This window comes from Magallana gigas, chromosome 1 (genome assembly GCF_963853765.1).
Source record: "Magallana gigas chromosome 1, xbMagGiga1.1, whole genome shotgun sequence".
Classification (NCBI taxonomy): Eukaryota; Metazoa; Mollusca; class Bivalvia; order Ostreida; family Ostreidae; genus Magallana; species Magallana gigas.
This window is the reverse complement of record NC_088853.1, coordinates 31,871,385-31,895,807: the sequence shown is the minus strand read 5'-3', so window position 1 is coordinate 31,895,807 and position 24,423 is coordinate 31,871,385. Positions and strand designations below refer to the sequence as shown.

The following is a 24,423-nucleotide window of genomic DNA, read 5'->3' as shown; positions in this document are numbered from 1 at the left end:
GCTTTTACCTGTTGATTCTTGTGGGTCAGCTTTTGAGATTAACCTGTCACCTCTATCCACATGCATATTCCTTGTGTTCTACAGACTTTTTACCGGTAATTCAAATGAAATCGGATAATGCATGAACAATAAAGGAACTTGAAGAAAGCATCATCCCATGTTGTGGTTTGTGTTTGATAAGAAATTATGAAAAACAAAATTAAGGCTATTTAAAGAAATTCATAATTGTTGTGAAAATTTGTTTTTCAATAAAAGTATGCAATTATGTTTCCTTTATTTTTTATTTTATAAAGGTATTTAGATGTGTTTACATCATTGACCCCCCCCCCCTCCAATTGTCTGCATTAAGATTACATGTAGGATATGTAAATGTACATTTGACTTTGAAATAACATCTGCTATGATAATTACTTTTGAAATGAACAAGAAACAACCTATTTATACCTTTCTAAGGTATATATGCATAAAAAAGGAGAAAAACATGTCAAATTTTGAACATTTTTCATGGAAATCAACTCTGTCTCCAGCTACCTGGGTGTTTGAATTTTTTTTTAATCTAAGGCAGATGTCTAACTTGTAGGTTGTATCTTACTGTTTTAGCATGGATAGAAGGAGACTAGAAATCAAAATAGATTAAATATTCACTAAATATGATTGTTAGCTTCCTTTTTTTCATAAAAACAAGAAATCACAAGCAGGACAGCTGTCTATTTGTTAATTAAAATGGTGTAAATCATAAAATAAACAAATAATTAGGATCAAATTTTAGAATCATTGATGATTGTTTTCAAATATGTGTGAGAAATGACTCAAGGAAATTGCCATAAGTTTCATAAAATTAGGTAAAACACTTTTAACCATGACTTTTTATGAAAATCAAAAGATGGGGGGGGGGGGGGGGTATGCATGTAAGGATATTTCTAAGTGATGTGAAGCTTTTTTCATGATTATATAATGTAGATGCATGTTGTATTGAATAAGGTTTCTTTTTAAAGGTGGTTGAACAACAATTGACCTCTTAAAGGTCAGGTAAAGATGTTTTACTATGGAGAACCCTGTTAATCTGTGTTTACTAATGGAAATTTGAAATGGGGGGTTCACTTAAATGGCCATATTTTTATTAAACCTCAATGGAATTTGCAATATGTGGTATTCTTTTTCTCAGAATTGCATTAGCTTTCTTATTCTAAGACAAACCGTCTTTTCATAAAATGTTAGTGTACTAAGTTAAAGGTACAAGGAACAGTTTCGGATAAAGAACCGTCAATATTTTTGTAAAATTGATAGTGACTGTACGTGAAGATTTACCAGTGTTGCGTAGATTCATGAAATGAATTTTGATGTTTATCAATAGTTAATGGGATGTCTCTTGTTGGAATTGGTAAAGCCTAAAAAAAAAATAGTGTGTTTAGGGTAACACTGATGAAAAAATTAGGTTAGGTAGGTGGAGATTTTTTTTTAATTTTATCTATTTTTTTTGCCTGAATCCTAAGAATGTTTGTTTGTTTCATATTTAAAACCGTATTTTTTATTGGAAATAAGATAAAATTCACAGTCGGATAAAATCAGGCATCTAAAAATGGTAGGATCGGGCCATTTTTGTAGGTTAGGTCGGGTTACCCGAAACACACAACTTTTTTTTTAGGCCTAATCAATATTAAGGCCCCTAATTTTAAGTACATGAGAAGCAGTAATAAATTGTGAAACTTTCGGCTTTGACTGTTGTGTTTACACAGTGAAATTGAAGGTTACAAACGGAAGGTTATATAACATGAAATGGAGGTGGATGGGATATTATATGCCTATTTGTTTTCCCTTGGACTGAAATGTCACATTTTCATTGGTTTAAACATAGCACGTGATTGCCTCATATATCTCTATATTTGTTCTGTGAGAAATAATATTAGGCAATATGGCCGTCATTGGTCGTAGCTTCGCTTACTCATTTCGACATTTCATAGCATTTTATACATAAACTGCATGCCGTAAGTTCTCAAAGTATTTGGAGTAGTTGCCCTTTGAAATTCTTTAAAATTAGAGTAGTTGCCCTTAGAATATTGACGTCACATTGTTTTGTCTGGAGCAGAACAAAATGGCAGCGTCGAAATTTGCTCAAATCTCTGCAGAGGAAAGGGAGAAAACATTTAAAATTGAATAGCAACTAAACATTGTAAGTAAACATGTGTGAAGCAAAGATTTTGAAATAGTATATGAAATGTGAGATTGAAAATTTTGAAGAGTTTAAATGAGTTAAATTGGACGAGATGTAATGCATCTTGTACATGGCTTTGCGAAGATCATCGCTATTTGTGAATAAATATGTCGATTGATAGTCCTCGAGAAAACAAAACACTTATTAGGTTAGTTACTGACTCACTACGGAAATATATTGGGTTGATCAATCTCATAGAAGGCTCGGCTTCGCCTCGCCATCTATGAGATTGATCAACCCAATATATTTCCGTAGTGAGTCAGTAACTAACCTAATAAGTAATATCAGTATCTACTGGGTATGAGGACAATAGGAAGTTTATTGTCCCCCAAGACAGCAACTATTTCATGAGGCAAAGCCAAGGGAAATAGTTGCTGTGGGGTGGGACAATAAACTTGCTATTGTCCAAATAGTCAGTTAATTGGTATATTATTATTCCGAATAAAACTTTATTTGTCAGCGATGCAGAATTTCTTGATGATAAACAAATTAGAGTTATCAAACTTTGTATTTAATGCGGTGATCTGATTAGGTCAGAGGTGTTCCGAGTTTAAAAAGGAGGGAAATCAAATTCTGCTGATGAATGGTTTTGATGACTATTCACCATGGGCAGATAGCATGGATACTATTTCAAATTAGATAGAAAAGCATTAGTTTGCGTGGGCGCCTTCTAGTGATCAGTTTGTTAGTCTGTCCATCCGAGATCGCTTGACGGGAGCATAGATTCTCTCCCCTTGGCCCAATCTGGCTCATACCTCATCCACAGGGTTCCTTTGGGTTAAGGATGTGCAGTGACCTTGAACCATGTTGTTAGGTATAAGGTTAAGGTCATAGTAGAATTACATATATAAAATCCTTGTCTGGGGCATATCTTCTCTCCCTTTGGTCCAATCTGGTTAATACTCACAGACTGTCTCTATCGTTAATCGATGAGCAGTGACCTTGCATGAAATTTCTAGGTAAAGGGTGAAATATCATATCGGATCATGCAAAAATCCTTTTTTCAGAGCATATATACTTTCTACTAACCCCTATTTGGCTCAGACTTCCCATAAGCAGAGCTTTTGAGTAAAGGGTGTGTAGTGACCTTGAACCTATTTCAAGGTAAACTGTGAAGGTCATAGCAGAATTATATTTAAAAAATCCTTGTCTAGAGTACATCTTATCTCCCTTTGCTCCAAACAGGCTCATACTTCACCCACATGATGCCTTTGATCAAAGGATATGCAATGACCTCGAATGATATTTTTAGATCAAGTGTCAAGGTCATATCAGATCACTCAAAAATCCATATTTTAAGAGCATATATATACTCTCCTTTTAGCCCCTAATTGGTTAATATTTTGCCTAAACAGAGCTTATTGGTTAATGGCATGCAGTGACCTTGAACCATGTCAATGTGAAGGTCATAGCAGATCTTAATAAAATTAGTTTTAGACAGAAGATTATTTCCTGGATATGCTTAATCTTGGTCAAGATTGAACATGCCTGTATGTTAGGGGCAATGAAATTGAATTAGAAGTTCTATGCCAGCTGGAAAAATTTCAAGTTATAGGTCAAGGTCAAAGCAAAATTCTCTTAAATAACATCAGCGGGGCCCTTTGAAATGTTCACCATTTCAATGTTGTCTGGTTCATAGTAATTTCAAATAAAAATATTCACAGAGGAATAATAAAATAAAGTAAATTATACATCGATAAGTTTCTGACAATTGATGATGCAACAAGCACATAGTACGAAAGGTCAACCCTTTGAAAAGCAGTGTAGAGGAAATGTTGCTCAGATTTATGTTTTAAACAAAATTGATTTTTTACGGAAATTTTAATTTTGCATTCTGGGTTAAGAAATTAGATGTTAGTTCCAGGTAAAGTTAACTTTTACCTAAAATGAAGTCAAATTTCTTAAGTCGTACTTAAACACATTCGGATTTTTTTGTTAACTCGGTCTTGAAATGTTAATGTTTTTTTGTTAATTTGCACTTAAAACCATCCGGATTTTGTTAAGTCGTACCAAGAATCATTCGAGTTTTAAAATCTTTTTTGTACTTAAGTTACTTTTATCATTAGATTAAGAACACTACTTCTAGCATAACTTTCGACATTAGCGGAAAACCCACTCGTTGCTTTGCTCTAGTGTTTTCTTATTTTTCTTGTATGGTATTGCTGGCATATCAGCGTAACGTAGGCAGTTAGTAAGAGTGTTTCATGTGTTTGATGAGTATTTTTATATTTCAAATATGATGTATATATATACTTACATCAACATTGAATTTTCGGTGTTCTGTACTATCTTAAATCATGCAGGCGATACAGTATCATTAGGATGAAAAAAAACCCCGTACGAGTGACGGCACTTAAAATAAAAATACATTAAAATACCCGGTACTTAGTGAAACTAGTATTTTTAGCTATGCAATTTGTTTACGATTGCATTACTTGGCAGTTGTTTATCCTGCAGATATATACATAAGATCCGAATAGAGAGCTCCATACGTTGCCTGATTTGATTTTCCGATTATAAGTTGGGACTATAGTATGTCGATCTCAAAATATTCATGCAGCACATTTGGATGATTTAAAAAAAAATACACATACCTGTAAAGGATGCAATTGAAATTGATGAAACGAGAAATATCCAAAAAACGTCATTGACACATTATCATTTTAAATCGGAAAAATTCACAGGATCGAAAACAGATTTCTCACGGAGATTTATATTAAAAATGTTGACACCTTTTCTTCAGTTGGAAGTCACTCAGAAGACCTTTCACAATTTTTCAACGTTATCATCCGGGTCTGTTGAAATCACAGGGGCCAAGCCCGTTTTAACATTAATTTCAATGTAACGACATATAAAGAAAGGAGTCGAACTCTGACCCAGATAAAAAAAACTACCAGCTCGCTTCAAAAGCCTAGTAAATCAATTATTTTTTTACAACACTTGCAATATGCATGTATTCTTCAGAAAAATAATGCCTAAGATACACTCATGCCGAAATTCAAGTTAATGGGTCTTAAAATAGCGGAGATATACATCATTATTCACTCGAAGTCGCCAGTTTATTTTTAATCGGATATTTACCGGTCCAGGGCTCACAATGGGATTTTGCCTATGACAACAGCAGCATTGCAACAAGTCGAGAAACATTCGAACTAATTTTTAAAATCTCACATCAAACGCACGCGACTTACATCCTTAAATTCCGATAAAACCTCTTAAATACTCTCCAGACTGAACTTTCATTCTGCAGCCACATCAACTTCTGACCAGACCGGCCATTGTGATAGAAAATGTTAAATTCAATTTCATTGGTTAATTTTCCTGATGGTCCAATCAGAATCAGTCTTTCCAAGACGTCAAAATGACTGGCTTTGTCAGAAGTCAATGTGGCTGCAGAATAAAAGTACTGTGAAATTAATGTTAAAATGGGCTTGGCCCCTGTGGTTGTTCAAAATGCAAAAACCCTGTAGACTTTTTTATTTTTAGCCGTGTATTGAAACCAGCTGATGAGCTAGAGAGAGAGAGAGGATCGACGTTTTAAAAAAGGAATAATGAGAATTGTTCATGCTTCTGAAAGGAAACGCTTGAACCATGAGGTATAGAGTTATTCAGCAAAATGTATATCGAGGATATTTTGGGACAGAATATAGTCGTCAATGCATGTACTGTTTATTTTGAGGAAATACTATTATTCTTGAATAAAAAATTCAGTATTCCTAATTTTAAAAAAATATTAAAAATTACATAAAGCATATGTGTTTAGCATGATTAACAAATCTATCAAATAATTATTATTAGATAAGATTTTCCGTTTCCCGTTCCTTTCCGCTTTCCGTTCAGTTTTATTTTCCGTGTTTGAGCAACACTCCAGTCCAACCTATGCAAGGTCCACACTGAGTAATAAAGAACAATTAGACATTATCTATTGGCTTGATACAATTGTCCCAATACTCAATTCCAGCTATTATGTTGTCACTTTTCATTTTCTTTCCCCTAAAGTTTCCTAATCAATGTTTATGTGTAATTAAAAGTTTACCCACCTCTCATTTATAAACTGACGAGAGCGAGATTAACATAAGCCATTTGGTTTGATTCTCAATCTTCTATGTACTGTCATTAGAATGTGTATGACGCAATTAACTAATTAAAATATTGTTCAAACTAAACTAAAGAACAATTACAGTATTAACCAAAGCAGTAAGAAGTCTGAAATGTCACGAAGCATCACTCAACACCTTGCATCCCCTCCCCGAAAAAGTATTGCATTTGACATATTAGAATTTATTGTGCAGGGAGAAAAAGTATCTAAACATTTTAAAACACCATAAGAGAAAGCAAAATAAGAACGACAATATACAAATGTTCCCGTTAAATATAAATTGAGTTCTTTAAGCAATATAAAACAAAGCGACAGAAAATCCACCAAAAAACATAAATATTCGAAATTCTTACATGCATCATAGCAACAACAAAAATCCATTTTGCGTATATGGATGACATGTAATTTAAAATATTAAAATTGGTTAATCTAGCACAGACTGAGACTGCATTTTTCTTCTTTGTTTGATATTACATATCAGTTCTTTATGATGTATCCATCAGCTCTTCATAATCATATACAGACACATTAAATGCGCTAGTGATCTGCCCTAGTTTACAAACAGCTGTCTTAGAACAATAGAAGGCAAATGCAATACCTAGAGGTTTCCAAGAGTTGTCTCTTTTATCATTCACAAATACTCCAGAACCGGAATCCCCTTTGTCAAAAAAAATTGTGTTAATGTCTTTTTGTTCGATTGCAAAGCAATTTTTGAATTCATAAGATCGTTCATGTACCTCTGTAGAATACACACGGACATACATACAATCACCGACCAATATTCCAAACGTGTCTCCAGTGGTTCTTCCTTTTTTTCTAACCTCCATAGTTCCATTAAATGCAAGATTGTTTTCATCTGCTATATTTAGATGGATTTCCTCTAAAAGATAGATAAAAAAAATGAAAATTTGAGTTGCACACTTAATATCAACACACATTTGTATTTTGTTTTTTTTAATAAATTTCTAACTATGAGTATTTTTTTTTTAAATTGTATCAATAATGCTCCAGAAAGAAATGAAATGAAACACACACTACCTCCTAATTGTTGCTGATTTGTTTGAACAAATGCTGCATCGATTCCAATGTCATTTGATCCAAAGTTCCCAATAAATGACTCAATTACTTCGCCTATTACTACATGAACGGTGTTATCGACACACGAGGGATGAATTATTTTATGGGACTGTTGCGCAAGAGAATGTTCAGAAAGTAGTAAACTGCCTTCATACAGCTCATCACAATGTTCAATGGCTACATGTGCAGCTGTGAGAAAACCTGTTTTAGAAAAACCTTGAGAGTCATTTGATTTTACAAAAAATCCAACTGAGCCAGCTGATTTAACTGATGATATTCCAATACTACAGCCAATGTTCACAGTTGTACAATTATTACAATGTCCAAACATTACAAACTCTCTTCGAACATCACATGGGTAATCTCCAAGGCTCTCGGGTAATGGGTATTCCCCGAATGGCAAAATGGACTCGTCTAAACAAAGCAGCACTATGCTTAATTCATTTACAATGACGTTATTTTTCGACCTCACGTTACTTATCTCAATTCCAATGATGCTTGAGTGATTTGCGAAAAGCTGTTCTGCGTGACTTTGGATAACTTTATTCATTTTTAAACGAGTTTGTTTGCCAATAGCTGGCGCATTTTGTTCACGTTTATTTATCTTTCTAATATTAGCCAAAATAGTCTTTGATTCTATGTCAACGTCAACAAATTCAAATGGAACATCTGGAAATTGTTTAAGTAAGTTGTCCTGGGCATGTTTTTTGTCATCACCGGTTAAGAAGACTTTAACAACCTGGACTCCGTTTCTTGTGCCAGCAAGATAAGTTTGTATGGATGGATGTGTATTGAGAATACCTTTGTTCTTGAGAATATCTCTTTTTTTCCATTCGTTGACCACTGTAATTAAAAAAAAATACTTTTAAGTGTGATTTAAAATTTATTGTTCACATGGCATATTCCTATTTTTCCCTTTATATCAGTTAGGTATTAAGTGCTTGAAAGAAGTTACAAATAACATGACATTAATAGTAGATAAACCAGCGCTACTTACAAGCATCTTGTTCAGTATGTCCTACACATCGTATAAAATCATATATTGTGTATGATACTGCTCTTAGTTCCCGTACAGTTTGTAGACACATTTCTCTAAATTGAGGCCTAATTTTTCTCAAAAGTTCAGCCTTGTTTCTGTCTATTGTGTCGTAGATTTCATCAGCAACTTTTCCTCGCCAAATTATAGAATTGACATTGGCGGACCAAACAAATGTCGAAACTACGTTAAGAACATTATTAGTTCTAATCGGTGGGAAAAAGTAAGCAGCAACGTCATTCACTACATCATCATTTAAGGCTTGGTCATCCGAAATTTCGAACTCTAAATCTGAGTAGCTTGGCTTTAATTTGGTCTTTATTTTGGACCCAATTTGATTCACAATTCTCTTATCTACCTCTGCTCCTAAATGTTGGATAGTTTTACGTAATGTTTGATGCTGTAATTGCTCCTTGAGTTGTCTCACAGTAAACATTGAGCGGCAATTGTAACTTGGATATTCAGTTGTTCCAACAGTAATATTCTTGTTGCGTAGGAAAATGCCATAGCAAAACCGTCTTATTAATTCTCTTGATATAACTTCGTCGGTAGCAGATTTTAAAATTGTTTCAACTTCAGCTTCAACTGGAATGCTTTCTAAGATTGACTGGACAATTGTACCTAGCGACATGGCTTGTTGATATGCATAAAATTTGATAATATTTTCAGCACTCTCAAGTGCGTGATGTATATAAATGGTTTGTTCTTTCAAATAAGATTCATAATTGGTAAAAACGGTCAATTTCGCGTCAACTACGTTAACTGACTTGCTGTAAATCCAAATGACTTTAACAAGGTTCTCCGTTTTTAAACGAAAAAAAGCATCTTTTTTTGCAGGATCCTAGAACGAAAAGAGAATGTTTATCTTGTAATCTGAGAAGATTTTGAATGTTAAACTCGACATTTGTTTTGGCTTTTCGACATCCCTTTTTGTCCTTTTTAAGTATGTGATGTGTATATATCGTTTGTTCTTTCAAATAAGATTCATAATTTGTGAAAACGATTAATTCTGCGTCAACTACGTTAACTGATTTGCTGTAAATCCAAATGACTTTAACAAGGTTCTTCCTTAACTAAATAACAGATTTTGAAAATCGGATATTAATAAAAGGTACAGCTAAACGGATGTTTTCAGATCTGTGCCCTCTAGATTGCTTATCTTTCAGAATTTTATTCCCATTACCCTTTCCGATCTGCATATCAGGTGCCTCTATAAACTGTTTGAAAAACGTGACAGGCGTAAATTCAGTAAACAATAACATTTTTATTTATTTGACGATGTTTTATTAATTCATAAACCCGAAAATCTTCACTAGTTTAAAACGAAACTTATAAAATATGATAATTTTGACAATTTTTATGTCACATTTTAAAAATTCGACTGTGACAATTTTTGTCTTATTTTATCCCCAGTTTTAAAGTTAGAATCCCAATATCCCGGAAACAGAAATAGATCGAAAAAAAGTTATCGGTTACAATTTTGTATATCCTAGTATGAAGTAACTAAATCCAAAATATCTTAGTTTTTAATAAAAAGAACTGAAAAGATGCAAGGGTCAATTTAAAGGTATATATCCCGTTTTAACGGCATTTTTGCAATGATAAAAACCAGACCTTAACTATGTCAGTATAACATGATATTAAAAAGAAAAGTTTATAGATAATTTTGCAATTTTTTTAAAATTAATAATAACGAGGTACTAGCCATAATTTAAAAATGAACAACGGCAATTTATCATTTTCATAAACAAGTATTGTTTGAGGTGGATGTGCGCATCTGCACGGGAATAGTAATTTAGAAACAGCAAACAGAACGAGGTAATACTACAGGCTTGTTTACATTTGTTTGAATTCATAAAAACAGGTATGTGTACTGGAAACAATAAAACAATATCAGCTATTGTCATCTGGATTTTATGAGGAGGGTTGCTTATCGTAGTCGAAGACAATCAATGAGAGCTTTCTTGCAAAATACCATAATTATTTTCATACATTGACAACAAGTATTATCATGATAGACCATCAACAGTTTCCCTTCTGGGATGGTCACGATTTTGATCAAATTTTATTTTTCTGTTTTTATTATGTATAATGCCTTATGAATGCATTTCTAATGATCAAATGAAATTTAGATCAGATGAGCTTTAAGCAAGATACAGGGCTCACAATTCTTCGTCATCTAAACAAGGCTCGTGCCCTGGTTTTGTTTACATAGGTTCAATATACTAGTAAAACATCTTTTTCAAGATGATTTGTCTATATTGTTATTCACTTAAAGCATAAATTAACAGTTCCTAATGATTAACACATTTATTTTAGGTATAAAACTGGAATTTTCACTTCAACATTCAAAATGTAAACAAAGGCTTTGTTTACATAGCGAGGAATTGTAAGCTCTGTAGGTTGCTTATAACTTAACAAATGCCACTCAAATTTTGGTTGCCTATTAAAAATGCCTTACTGGAGCATAATATACATTAAAATAATTTTTGACCAAAATCGTAACCATGCCCCTTAACTCAAAACATAAACAATTCATAGTATTTGAGTGAAAGCTTTACAAGTTTTTCATTTTCAGACGATGAATATCGTACCATACACATAAGCTTCTTGTCCTTTACGAGTAAATATCTTATTAAACATAGAAGACAAACCGCTCTCTGACCAACCTGTCTATAGCAAGAAATTGGCAAGCCCATTTTTAAACACTAAGTTTCTAACACGTGTCAACCGCTCAAAGTGGTCTTTAATATAGATTTTCATTTTACAATGTTTTCTGTCAAACTGTTTCTCTCTTTCTTTCCTCTTCGAACGCGTTATTTTACTGCTAACGGACCGACTGCGTTTCCGCGTCGACCTCTCGTGTCGTTCTTAAATTAATTCTAATTCATATTAAATACTTTAAAATGCTTTTGATTTAAACTGTAAAGGACTATATATAATTTGGGCCTGAAATGGCCCCCTAAAATGAGCATCATCAATTTACTGTAATTAAGGTTTTCCGCTCTCAGCGGAAAACCTTACTATTATTCTGAAAAATTTTCAAATTTCTTATTTTTTTTTTCTTCTAGACGCCAACTTTGATCCTTAATATCTCGCTCGTTTGTTCACCGATTGTTTTGAAATTTTCAGGACTGATAACATGCCGCGTGATGTTGTCGTTGCATATTTTAGTTGAGGAAAATCCCTATCCGGTTTTGAGTTATTCCCCTTTTAGTAAAATTTAACGACTTCTTTTGTCCAGGGGGTTTAGCTTTAACGATGACTGGCAGAGTCTCAAAGATGGGCTGGTTTGGAAGCTAATACATTGAATTTGTGCGAGATATATTTTATTTATTATTTAAATGCAAATAAAAGGGGTGGTATACATGTTGAAACAAAGGTAAGAAAAAAAATCAAAAAAATTCGCGTATTTTCCATGTTAGTTTTTTACCTGATAAAAATTTGTTATAACATGTATTTTAAAAGTTTTTGGTCTTACCCAGACCTTTCATTCGGTGTACCGAAAAAGGGACTGGCCCTTATAATTAGGGAGTTAGAGGCGTCCAAAGCTTCTTGTCAATAACTTAAAAATAAATAAATATTTCTAATGCATTATTGAAGCAAAGTTGTAAAGAAATTAATTTTGAATCCTTCTATAGTATTCAATTTAATGTTTTCGTAATTTATAGTCAGTATTTGCAGAAACAATTGTTGTCAGTTCGGTCCATTTTTGTGGGGGTGCGCACGTTTATGAGGTTATGAAAGGGCTTCTTGTGATGCACTAACTGATACATGTAGCGCGCAAAAATAATTCCACATAAAATTCCCAAATGTTTTTATACATATGTACATTTTCATTTCATATAGATAAACCTCTTTGACCTTATTTTTGTTGTTTGTTTCATAACTGTGCCCCTGTCTATATTTAGATTCATTACGAGACTCAGGTAACCGATCGATAGGAGAGTCGCTAGCTGTATTCAGGCCGTCGCCTAGACGACAGTGCATGTGCTTGTAGAGCTGGACGTACACGATTAAAGCCCCACTGTGTTACTGTAACAGAGACATTTTGAATTGTTTCAGTACTGGGAGATGTGTTAATAAAATGGTTCCAATGCATGGTAATTAAACTCAACTTTTCTACAATACGTATACACGGCCGTCATATAAAGCACAATGTGTATCCTACTGACATGACAATTAAAACGAACGCGGGATTGCTCCCGATAGAACAATTCTTTTAAAGCAAAAAAAAAAAATTCTGATTTGCGATGGATATAATATAATTATCATCGTGGAGATGATTTTAAAAAGTGAACTTAATATTCGTATACGATAATATTTGAATCCAAAGCCGCTAGTTTTAAGTTACGGTTATTAGGGATATTAATTATGACTTGCCCCGCGTTTCAGGTTTTTTACTTGCAAAGCATCTACAAACGAAAATACCAAACAACCTTCAGCAGCAACTTATAAATTATTTATTCCATACACAATTCTAAAGAGGTAATTAAATAAATTTTATAAATGCTTTATACTTGTATTCGCTATCTTCCATGGAAAAAAGTGGCATGGAAAAAATGTTGTTCAATGTTCATCAAATACGCTGTAGCCTTAGCAATCGAAAATAATTAACAAACTGTATATTGATAGATTGACATATCAACAAACATTCAGACTCGCATTGTGTTTTCTTACAAGTTCTATAAAACGTAGACTCAATGACTGAATTCTTTACCGTATTCCGTCTGGGTTATTTTGAATCACGTGTGTACGTTATGTGTAGCCATATAGATGAACACTTTAAGTGTTTAAATTTTAAAAAATGCAGAGCATTGCAATGCTAGGACAATAAAATTCCAACAATGTATATGATGAGGCCGGTGAGACTGATACTGGTTCTGCTTGTTCTACAAATAGCAAATGTAAGACGAAGTATTTGGGTGTTATATTTTAAACAAATATAAGTATTGTTTTCTTAAAAGCTTGCATTACTCAACAAAGTATTTTATTGGGATCATTCTTAGTTACCTTAGCTGCATATATGTACCGCTCTGTCTGTATCCCGGAAAAATTGACTACCATCCGAAATTTTTCATACAAGGTCTAGAGACTTGCAGCTAACATTACCTTTAAAAATACATTTTAGAATTTGCCGCTGTTTATAAATTCATTAAAAAGACGCGCAGAATCAAGTGGTTATATGGCGTTTTATATGGGATTTATGACGTCTATTTATATTGTTTTCATTAAAATTATTTCATTATTTCAAGCGTGTGGGTGGAATGAAATCAGTTTCACATGTTATATGACATAAAGATGTCCTCTCCCCACTTTTTCTCGAAGCAACTATTTGAAATTTTGAAAATTTTGGAAAATTCAATTTGTTTTTTCTTTTTTTTGCTTGTCAAGATTTGTTGGATGAGTTTACCCCCCCCCCTTCACTTTCAAAAACGATGCTACGTGCTTGGAAATTACTAATTTCTTTATTCCCCTCTTTAATAATCAAAACAAACTAACAAACATAACCGATCCAGATAAATATGATTACATGTATCAAAAATAAACTTAAAAAACAAACTACACATTCATCCTTCACCCACAATATTGCCTTTTCGATATTTGTCATCGTTGTAGACCCGTGTAACAATCTGTTAAGTAGGTGCTTGCACGAAAAAGAACCCCTTGCTGATCTACATTTTCATTAACGCATACAAAGAAAAAATATATATTTTGATTTATTTTTGAATTTCTTTTGATGTAAAAAAAAAAAAGAGAAGAAATTGGTTCTCAGTCTCTCTTTATGCCTGTTTGTTAGCGGTTAATCCAAGTTCATTTTGAATATCCTTTTGTAATTTAAAAAATGCGATGTAAATTTTTTTCATTCAATATTTCGGATAAAGCAATGAAGAGTTGTTTCTTGAAATGTTATGAGACCATAAAATTGTAAAATGCTAACATTGAAAATTGTGCCCGATTTCTTTCTTTTTTTTAAGGTTAAACTTTATTGATTTAAAAAATAATTCTTTGAGACAAACAAATTGACATAATCAGTAAGAGTTTGAAAATCTCTAACTGCAGGTCTGTAGCTTTTAGTCAGAAAAAGAATCGGATGGACGACCTAGGACACAGATCGTCCATCCGAATTTCTTGAAAATTGCCATTATTTTCGTACGCGGACGCAATACTCACCGAGACTAAATGGTTCGTATCTTAAGTTTTAAGTTTTAACTGCTTTGAATGGTAATATTGGTTTTCTGATAATTATGAACATGAATAATTAAATAAAAATGGTTAAAATTCCAGTAAAATTACCGGCATCGGTCTTCTCCGTGCGCGGATCTAGAAGGGGAAGGGTTCCAGACCCCCCCCCCCCCCCCAGCGAAATTTCTTTCATTACGTGTACATTATAAACTTACCAAATATGCCTCGGACATCCCTTGGCAAACTCAAATAACCGTCTGACTTTTCAACCCCCATCCCGGAAAAATTTTCTGATCCGCGCATGTTCCCCCTCCTCGAAATACAAAATTATTTATCAAAACCCCTTGTAAAATTTCCAGGATCTCCGCATATATACTAAGAGATTCATTGGCGCTTGCGTTCGATAAAAATGCGTGTAAAACGTTTGCCAGTGGTCTTTTTACCATCGTACCGGGCATAACCACAGTCCCACTCTGTGAATAAAATGCGGCAAATCAAACTAGAGACAACGTGTTAAGATCTGTATTTGCTTATAACCCTGAAGTATCATCGTGCAAAATGCATTGTTCAATTATAATATTGTTTTTTACTTTACTAGTAAAATTCAACATTTGTTTCGTAATTTTTTCTCACAGTTTATTTCTTACATAGTTACTTTTTTATTTAGTGATTGACACTTATTAGACTTTATACAGACAGAGTGTCATGTCTCAAGGACTGTTAATCTCTTAAAACAACATTGTGCAATTATCAGATTTTCATTTCTTGGACATCAAAGACTCACTGAGTTTATTTAATTATTTTATATCTGTGAACCTTTCACTCAGCTTACTTATATCATTACCTGTTAATTGCAATTTATTCTCATTGTTAAGATTCTTATAAATAGTTATGTACGATTGTCAATGCGCAGTCTGGAATACGGCGGCCAGCCCCGGCCACGTCCGACTCTCCCAGTCTTGTAATACTTTGTTTCTCAGTGTTTACACATCTAATATTGTACGATGATCAGCTATCAAGTTTTTGTAATATGTCACAAGTATGACGCAGCTACGACGGAAAACCTAATCGTTGCTTGCAACGAGCTCGTCTCTAGTTCTTTGTACAGTTATATATGTGATGTTTTGACATAATGTTCATTTTGATTCAACTGCCCACATTTTAAAATTAGGACATCGTAAAGACAACCTTTTCCCGCCGTTTTTGCATTTTTAGCATAAAACAGCTTGTTTTCAAGCAGTATTTCTTTCAGAAAACATAGAGCGCGTGCTTGAACAAATAAAATATTTTAATCAGAGATGTCTCTAATCCAGGCTAATAAGTGACAAAAAATGTTTCCTTGTTCAAGCATGCGCTCTATGTTTCCCATTCATAAAAAGAGAAGAAAAATGTCCATTTTTGACTGATTTTGATTGAAATATAGAAATAGCGTCACTTCTGACGTCATATACTGCCAGTGAGTGCAAATAAATCAAATAAATAGGTGACAAATATATTTTACATTAACTCTTCTAAAATATCACATTTTATTGTACACGAAACACTTAAAAAAATGGCGAATTATGGGGGCCAAAGAAAGTGGGCGCTTAAGATGTACATTCGGCAGGAATCTGGGCGCACAAGGAGAGTAAAAATTTCATCAATTAAATTTGAATATTTTTCGAATTATAACCAATATTTGCTTTCTGTTGGATGTGGAATGAGTGGGAAAATATTTGAAATGCAAAAGGTTTTATCATAATATGGGTCTAAATATAGCAACACGATGCAATTCATGCAAAATCCTACTTATTTACAGCTGTTTTTAAATGATTTTGTTGTCTCTGGGTCTTCTCTCCATAAATTTGAAACGTGTAAAGATAACATATTTCAACATTTAAAATGTCGCTTTGAAAAAAAGATGGAGAGATGACGCAGAGATGACTAATTATGTACTTTTTCAAATTATTTTTTGAAGGATAAAAAACAAAGTCCATTTATATGACAATGTTGTTTCAAATAGTACTTTATAGAGCATATATTGACAAGTCTCGCATGGCTCAGTGGTTTCGTCCTGGATTAGTGAATACAAACATTCAGTGTTTTGGGTTCAAATCCAGCTGGTGGTTTTTTTTTTTTTTTTAAATGTTTGTTATTATACCATGATGTTGAATTATAATATACCGGTATATTTTAATTTGATGTTATTGATTTCTATTTTAAATAATTTAAATTTAATTTTAATTTTAATTGAAACGTGTAAATATAACATATTTCAACATTGAAAATGTCGAATGAAAATGAAAAATGAAAATGAAAAAATGAAAAATGAAAATGAAATAGATCTGGTGTATGAACATTAGTTTCTTTTCTTATTACTAGTTTTTTAGGATATACACAATATAACTTCATTAAAATATGTTTGCATTAACATTTCCAACTAGTTATCGGTTTAACTCTCATTGCCATTTTTTGAAAGCTTGTGAGTTTTTTAATAACCGGAATAGCCATGAACTTAGACTCTCAATTAAATATATTTTTGTTGAAACCTGTACATAACCTTTCCAGGTTATATACATTTAAATCCCAATTGATTCGTGTCGAGGATTCCTGCAAACTTCCCATCTTGTGCGCTCACTTTCTTTAACTCTTATCATATATAGTTATCTGCAGAAAGTTAACATTTGTAGCTTAGTTGAAAAATAGAATCATGTCATTCTTTTAAAATTTCCATTAAAACGGCATATATACCTTAGATATTTTGTATTTGGCATGTGTAAACCGAAAGTGTAAAAATTGGAATTCCAATAAGGGAGAACTCACCTATTGCTACAAGAATTGACATTACAATTTTATTCTTTCGATTTCAAAAAATCGCCGACGAAACTTTGTCAAATAAAACAGATCCAACACAATAGGTCTTTTTGACCCAAAGCCGAAAAAGCTTAATAATAAATGAGTAACTTCCGTTTAGATTCTACAAACCTTTTCATTAACTTTCAGCGCGCATTGTGAACGAATAACTTCAACTTCAAAAACGTGAACTGATCCCGACGTCGAAAAGTCTGCTTGGCTGGATAAAACAACTGCTCTCTTCGACATTTGATTTATTTCATCTACGATGTCATAACACTGTGTAGCAGAAAGCAGACGTTTAGCAAACGAGGGTTGTATATGGTCCTGGGGAAAAGTAAATAATCTTAATGACTCAATCACCCTCCTAAGCGCTGGTGAGGTGTTCGCCGACAATTTCCATTTTTTTTCTGGCTCAATGTCTGTTACTCCAAAAGGTTTCATATGATGAGATACTGAAAATTTAAAAAAACATATAACTAGACGCAATCTTGTTGCGAGCAACGAGAAGGTCTTCCGTCCGATTTTAGAACTTGAAATACATGTAAGACGTTGATTTCGCTCTTTTTATTTCAGGTGTAAGAGCTTTAGATGGATACATTTACATCCCTATTTATCCCTAATTTGAGGTACCCTTTCTTTTTTTTATTGATATTGAACAGGTTTTAAAATATGAAAAATAAGAGTTTGTTCAACAAGTGTTTAAAACTTTGTTTCCGTTCTTAAGATATCTGGAAAAGGTTTAGACCCCTTTTGGTCCTTAATTTTTTATCCCCAAACTGCAAATGTTTTGCTTATTTGACATTTTAACAGTTAATTTATCATTATATCTTTCATTAAGATTTAAGCTGTTAAACAGGGAGAGAGATAAAAAAAACAATAGAATAAAATATTTTCGCTAAACTTTGACTTACACTATTTGAGCGCCAAATTTCTGTTTATTATTACCTACTGACAAATCAAAAGGGTCGCCTTTCTTTAAGAATGTGACGGTACACGAATAGTGCTTTCATATAGCAGAGGCGCTAGAAGCGATCAATATAACACTCGAATTGATAACTAATAAATATGTATAAACGTTATATGGCGGTCAAAGGTAATAGAAACAAAAATAATATTCATGAAACTATATCAGCTTTTATAAAGATCGTACATATCTGATTTATAAAAAAGGTAAAATATCATTTTGTGTTGGATGAAGAATAAAGGGTGAGTAATGAAAACAAAAAGAAGTATATCGATCATAAATTCTAATCGAGTTTGCATCTATGAATTTTCTACAATGGTTTTCACAAAACAAATTGTTTAAGTTTCATAAATTTATTTTTATTAGCATTATTATTTCTATCATTATTACTGTTATTATAACTATTATTATTATCATCATTATTTTATTTGTTTTGTAAAAGTGATTTACAAATCACGCTGTTAAAATTATATTCATTTAAATCAGTATGTATTTTAATATGATAATTGGTATTCAGTTATTGATTAGAAAAATATAAGTATCAAATCTTTTTAAGCCCCCTTCCCCCATTTTGATGCAGTTCTATAATTGTCTGTTTTTCGTAGGCTAAAAAAACCGCGAATCAACGCGTTACTTTTGCGATATAAGGCGAAAATGAACGCGAAACTTTCGCGAATAAACGCGTTACTTTGCGAATAAACGAAAAACGTTCGCCATATAACGCGAGACCTTCGCGAATAAACGTGTTATTTTCGCGGAAAAAATATGTCGCGAATAACCGCGAAAGAAAACGTTAGCGAATATATGCGAAACTTAAATATAGATATTGTCATTGCATGCAAGGACTCATATGATGAAAACAGCCATATTATTTATAAATACATGTAAAACAAAATAATCTTAATATAAAATGTATCATTTAAGGGAGTCCATCCATAAATAAGGTAAATTAAACATTTTTGATTGATCTATACTACATCAAATATGTATTTTAAAGTTATTATGAGACTGACACAAACCAAACTCCGGAGTATAAACTTTTTGCACTTAAAACTTTTTTAAAAAATTGTCTGCCCATTTGGAAATTTAAAAAACAATCATTTTCTGAAAATATGTATGGTTAATTATGAATTATTTTAGCATCTTCAAAGAAAGGGAAAGCTTTTTTACCCTTTTAGAAAGAGAAATTTTAAAAAATTACTTGTACTAAAGAAATATATTTAAAAATGCATTTTTCACATAGACTTCAATGTTAACTTTAACATATGATAAATTTCTTAATATTTATTTTTTTAATTTCAAAGGTGAATCGTTATTATTTATTAAAACCCTTAAAATCACACTGAGATTAAACTTGAAATCTATTAGATATGAAATATGATACTTATGGATGGACTACCTTAAATGTAAAAGTATCATTTTAGAATTGTCAGGATATCCTTGTTCAAAACGTTATTTGTTATTGTCCCCCGCCGCAACGCGGAGCAGGGACATAGAAATGCCGGGCGTCCGTCCGTGGGTCCGTGTGTCCGTGCGTCACACTTTTTTGTAAGCGCTCTCATGCTACAAATTTTGACGGATTTTCATTAAATTTATACCAAATGTTTATATCACTATTACCTTGGTCAAGTTCGAAAATCAGCGTTAGTCGATACTTTTTGTTTTAGTTATGGGACTTTGACCACAATAATGACTCCGTTTTATCAGAAAATTGATCTTGTAAGCGCTCTCATGCCTACAAATTTTGACGGATTTACATGAAATTTATACCAAATGTTTAAACCACTAATACCTTGGTCAAGTTCCTAAATCAGCCTTGGTCGATACTAGTATACTGCTTGACCGGCGGGGGACACAGGGATTATATTCTTGAATTGACGTAAGTTAACGCTTAGTTTAATATCATAAAGATAAGTCAAGATGTAAATTGAAATTTTTAAGCTTTTGTTCAAATGAAGATGAGGTAAATGCCCCTTATGAATATATCACATATGTCCTTAAAAATCAGTACCAAGATTTTTAAGGTATTTTGACGGTTAAATTTTGTATTAATTTTATACGAAAAAGGATAATCAATGAATGCCTGTTGATGACACAGGGTCGGCAAACCAATGAAAAATGATGTTTTATCTTGTTATCTTCTTGAAAGTTTAAACGTCTTAAATGTTACATGTATGAAGTTTCATCAGATTTATTAATATATATTTACACTTGCAAATGGTTCCCCTTATTATGGCTTACGGCCATCTAGTTGCCGGATAATCTTTACGGCAAAGAGTTCAGTTATCTTTTTACGCTTAAACTTTTTGTTTACCCCTTGCAAAAATTAAAAATATATTATTATTAAAAATATGTACGGTAAAAAATGAATTTTTATGGCTTACGGCCATCTAGTTGCCGGATAATCTTTACGGCAAAGAGTTCAGTTATCTGAACATGCGCGACAAAAAATAGTTCTATTCGAATGTTGCAAAGCTAATTGTTTGTTGTTCATAATAAATATCTTTAAGCAAGATTATATTTTCCATATGTTATTATCACTTATGTTATTGTAACCAATAATCATATGAATTGACTTTATTTAAATAAACTCGAAATCTAACGCGAATGAAGATTAAATGCAGCGTTTTCCCTAGGCCGTTTTTTGCATAGAGGTATAGGCCCCCGGCATGCATCACACAGTGCCGCTATGCTTTCCGCTATGCATACTTACATGTATTATAAGCAAAAAAATCTTTTCCCAATTATTTCAGATCCTTACAGTAATAAGTAAATGTAAAGTTGTCGTTATTTCGTTCAGTCTTCATACAAACGTTTGCACCCGCAGAGAGCGTCGCTAACTTCGATCGACATCGATCCCAGCAAGGGGGAAAATGTTTAATGGTTACAGGACTGAACTTCTGATTGAGATTGAGATATATTGAAACTGGGATTATAAATCAGTAATAAATGCATAAATAGAGGGGCAATTACTACTTGTTTTAATATAATGTGCCTTCTTCGACACCTCCGCCATTATCGAATGTTGGGGATTTTCCAAGATCTAAAAATAGCACAATGTTCCCTCGATGGAGTTACCTTGGTTGTGCTATGATTGAACTGTTAATTTGTCGTAAAAATATTGGAAACTTGAGACCAAATGTACTCAAATAAGAAAACAATATACAGTTAAGCTTGATTGCAAGTCATATACGGAAGCGATGTCACATTACTATAACATAGACATCGTATAGTATGCCTCTGAAAATGACTGTGTACACATGTCATGTGAAGAGAGACTGACTTCAAAGTTATAGTGCAGTAATTAATTTTAATTAAATTTGGTGTCAAAACAAGTTTGCTGTAATTGCATAGTTCTGCCTGTTTCTTGCCACCCCCCCCCCCCCCCCCCCAAAGAGTTTATCTCTGTACAACGGGAAAAAAATAAAACAGAAGGTGTTAGAACTGCCTTGTGAATTTATATTTCTTATAAAAGCTTGTGAAGGTCAGCCTCTTAAAAAAGTAGAAAAAACCCAGAAAAATATTAATAAATATACATTTATGAAATAGTAATAAAATGGAATACTACTTGTTGGTGTAGATTTCATGAGAATTCATTAATTATAGTACAGAACATGCAGTACATTTTATCAGTTCATAGTGCGTAGGAATACAAGGTATACTGATATTTGAGAGCATGTTGGTTTTAAGTGTTTCTGTGTCCTATATAGTTGAATGAAGTTACAGTTAATGTACCTCAGTCTTTGGATAAAAGAAAGAAACAAATTGTCTCTAGTTGGAGTTTGAGTCTGACATCATCATAATTATTTCATGCAGTCTATGATTTTCCTAAAAGCAATGGTGGTTTCAACCAATTGCTAAAAGAGGCGTCTAGATTTCAATCCTGTCTGTTTCGGTCACTAAGGTTCGACCAATCAACAAATGGGGCATGTTGATATCGGTCCTATTAGTTTTTATGGATCTGTGGATTACATGTAGCTAGTTACTTTCTATAGAGCTATAAATAAACTAAAGTTTCCGTAAGAAATAGAGGGAATCATACTCGATCCATGTAAATATAGTCATCTTAAACCCGTAAGCCATTATGGCCCTTCAGGCCTTTGATATAACACTGTTTGCGCAATCCGCTGTAATTTATGCATAACAGCATTATGGATCAAGAGGCCAAAGCAGCGCATGAATAATCTAGGTCACTCCTTTGTCTATGTAATCAAACTAACCGACTTATGGAATTATGCTGAACACACAACGAATGTCTTAATGAAAACATAATTTAAGCATGAAAAATAAACGTATCTGTGTTTTGTTATACGAAGTTTTATTCATTCATTTTTTTCATCAGAAGTGGTACTATTCCGCATAATTTGCAACAAATGTAAATATAAGAAACAAGGTATCATTTTTGTGATCACGTAACCTACCCGTATTTATCCAAAATGATACCTTTTTAGGCGGAAACACCTATTGCAATTGCTTTCATGACCTTCTACGTCAAAGGTCAAATTCCTGCCCTTTTTCGTAGTAAATCTATTGGATGTTATTTAAACTAAGGGCACACAACTCTCTACCCCCCCCCCCCCCCCCCCCGGCCATTCGACCCCCGTTTAAACATTGTTTTCGATAATAGAAGTGTGGTTGTCTCTAAAATTTTACTTCATCGCTTTTTATTATCCATTGAAAATGCCTGTAGCAAAGATAGCAAGTGGTAAATCTATGAGTTTACGTTTTAGATAGTACAGGAACGAACAATAACTCTTGCAATGGTATGCGACATAAACAAAGGATAAGCACGGAGTTTCATGCCTGTAGATGAAATTGCAAGGAAAAAAATAGTTCAATTTGCGTGTTTATGAGTACAGAAGGAAAAACTGATAGGGAAACAGTTAATTAATGGGTTTTTTTTTTTAAAAGAGCGGTGTGTATAAATCTATTTAAAAAAGATTATTGGCATGATACCATGCCTATTAATAATTTTTAAACATACCAACGTTTCGCGTAGTAATCTCAGACAATATTGCATATGCAGTGTAAAAGTTCTGTCAACAAACCCACGTTGAGAACAACTGGTAACTGTCCATCTTCGACATAGTAAGGTAAGTTAGTTAACTAATGTGTTATTTCTCATTGTATAAACGTTTTCCTCATCATTTTAGATTTTCGTGTTACTATAATCTTGATCGAGGAGCTGGTACATTCTTAATCCGAAATTCCTCGGACTCTAATTCCCGCTTGTATATTGTGACGAGCGGGGGAGACATGTCACAATATAAAAGCGGGTGTTAGAATCAGAGAAATCTCGGATAAGTACATACATTTTATGAAATAATTTGTATTGTTTGTGTAAGGCATTCATCGATAATTCTGAAATGTCGGTCTATAGTTATATACTGTACAAGGCGAGACCTATATGATTTCTTTAAAGATTACAATTTAGCACAATGGAATCGCATATAACGGAAGATAACATTTCCTTTTTTAAACCTTTAATATTTTGTAACACCTTTGCAGATCTATATTTTCATATGGTGATTTTATAATACGTTACGAACTGCACTGTATGATATAGTGTTCATTCATTTTGCTGACAAAAAATTACAATATTCAGCTTTGTTTTAAAATGACTCATTAATAATGCAAATGGATTTTCTCTAAAAATATATCAAATATAGCTTTTAAGTATCATACAAGATGCAATTGATTGGTTGATATAATAAATATTCCAGGTAGGCTATTACAAAGATGAACATTTAAAAAATAATAACATGATTTATCCTTTTACCTACTGTATTACTTGTATCTCAGAATTACCTTATCATTACTCTATAATGAAAGTGACTAAAATTTCCTATGGAAATTTCTCTACATCATAATTTATATGATAATTTTGATGACTGCATCTTTTTTTTTTTTTTTTTTTGAAATTTTCAATTCATGAGAACTTGGACATGTCATGCATTTCGGTATATCTTTGATCTACCATGTTCAAAATTAATTGCAATTCCAAAAAGACTCAA

General features: G+C 32.8%; 1 protein-coding gene across 3 annotated transcripts in view; it reads right to left on the bottom strand.

Moving 5' to 3' along the window:
• Window positions 1-24,423, bottom strand: part of LOC105342271 (uncharacterized) — a 110,390-nt gene that overhangs the window by 55,279 nt on the left and 30,688 nt on the right. For 2 of the 3 annotated variants that reach the window (XM_066066074.1, XM_066066070.1), the window contains exons 3-6: window positions 17,575-17,897; window positions 8,386-9,265; window positions 7,350-8,231; window positions 6,546-7,191 (exon numbers count right to left, since the gene is read on the bottom strand). The exons of the other annotated variant lie outside the window; for it this stretch is intronic. In XM_066066074.1, the coding sequence (XP_065922146.1) occupies window positions 6,797-7,191; window positions 7,350-8,231; window positions 8,386-9,265; window positions 17,575-17,886 (2,469 nt within the window). In that variant the 5' untranslated portion in view covers window positions 17,887-17,897 and the 3' untranslated portion in view covers window positions 6,546-6,796. Of the gene's footprint in view, window positions 1-6,545; window positions 7,192-7,349; window positions 8,232-8,385; window positions 9,266-17,574; window positions 17,898-24,423 lie in introns of those variants that run through there. 3 annotated transcript variants of the gene reach the window in all.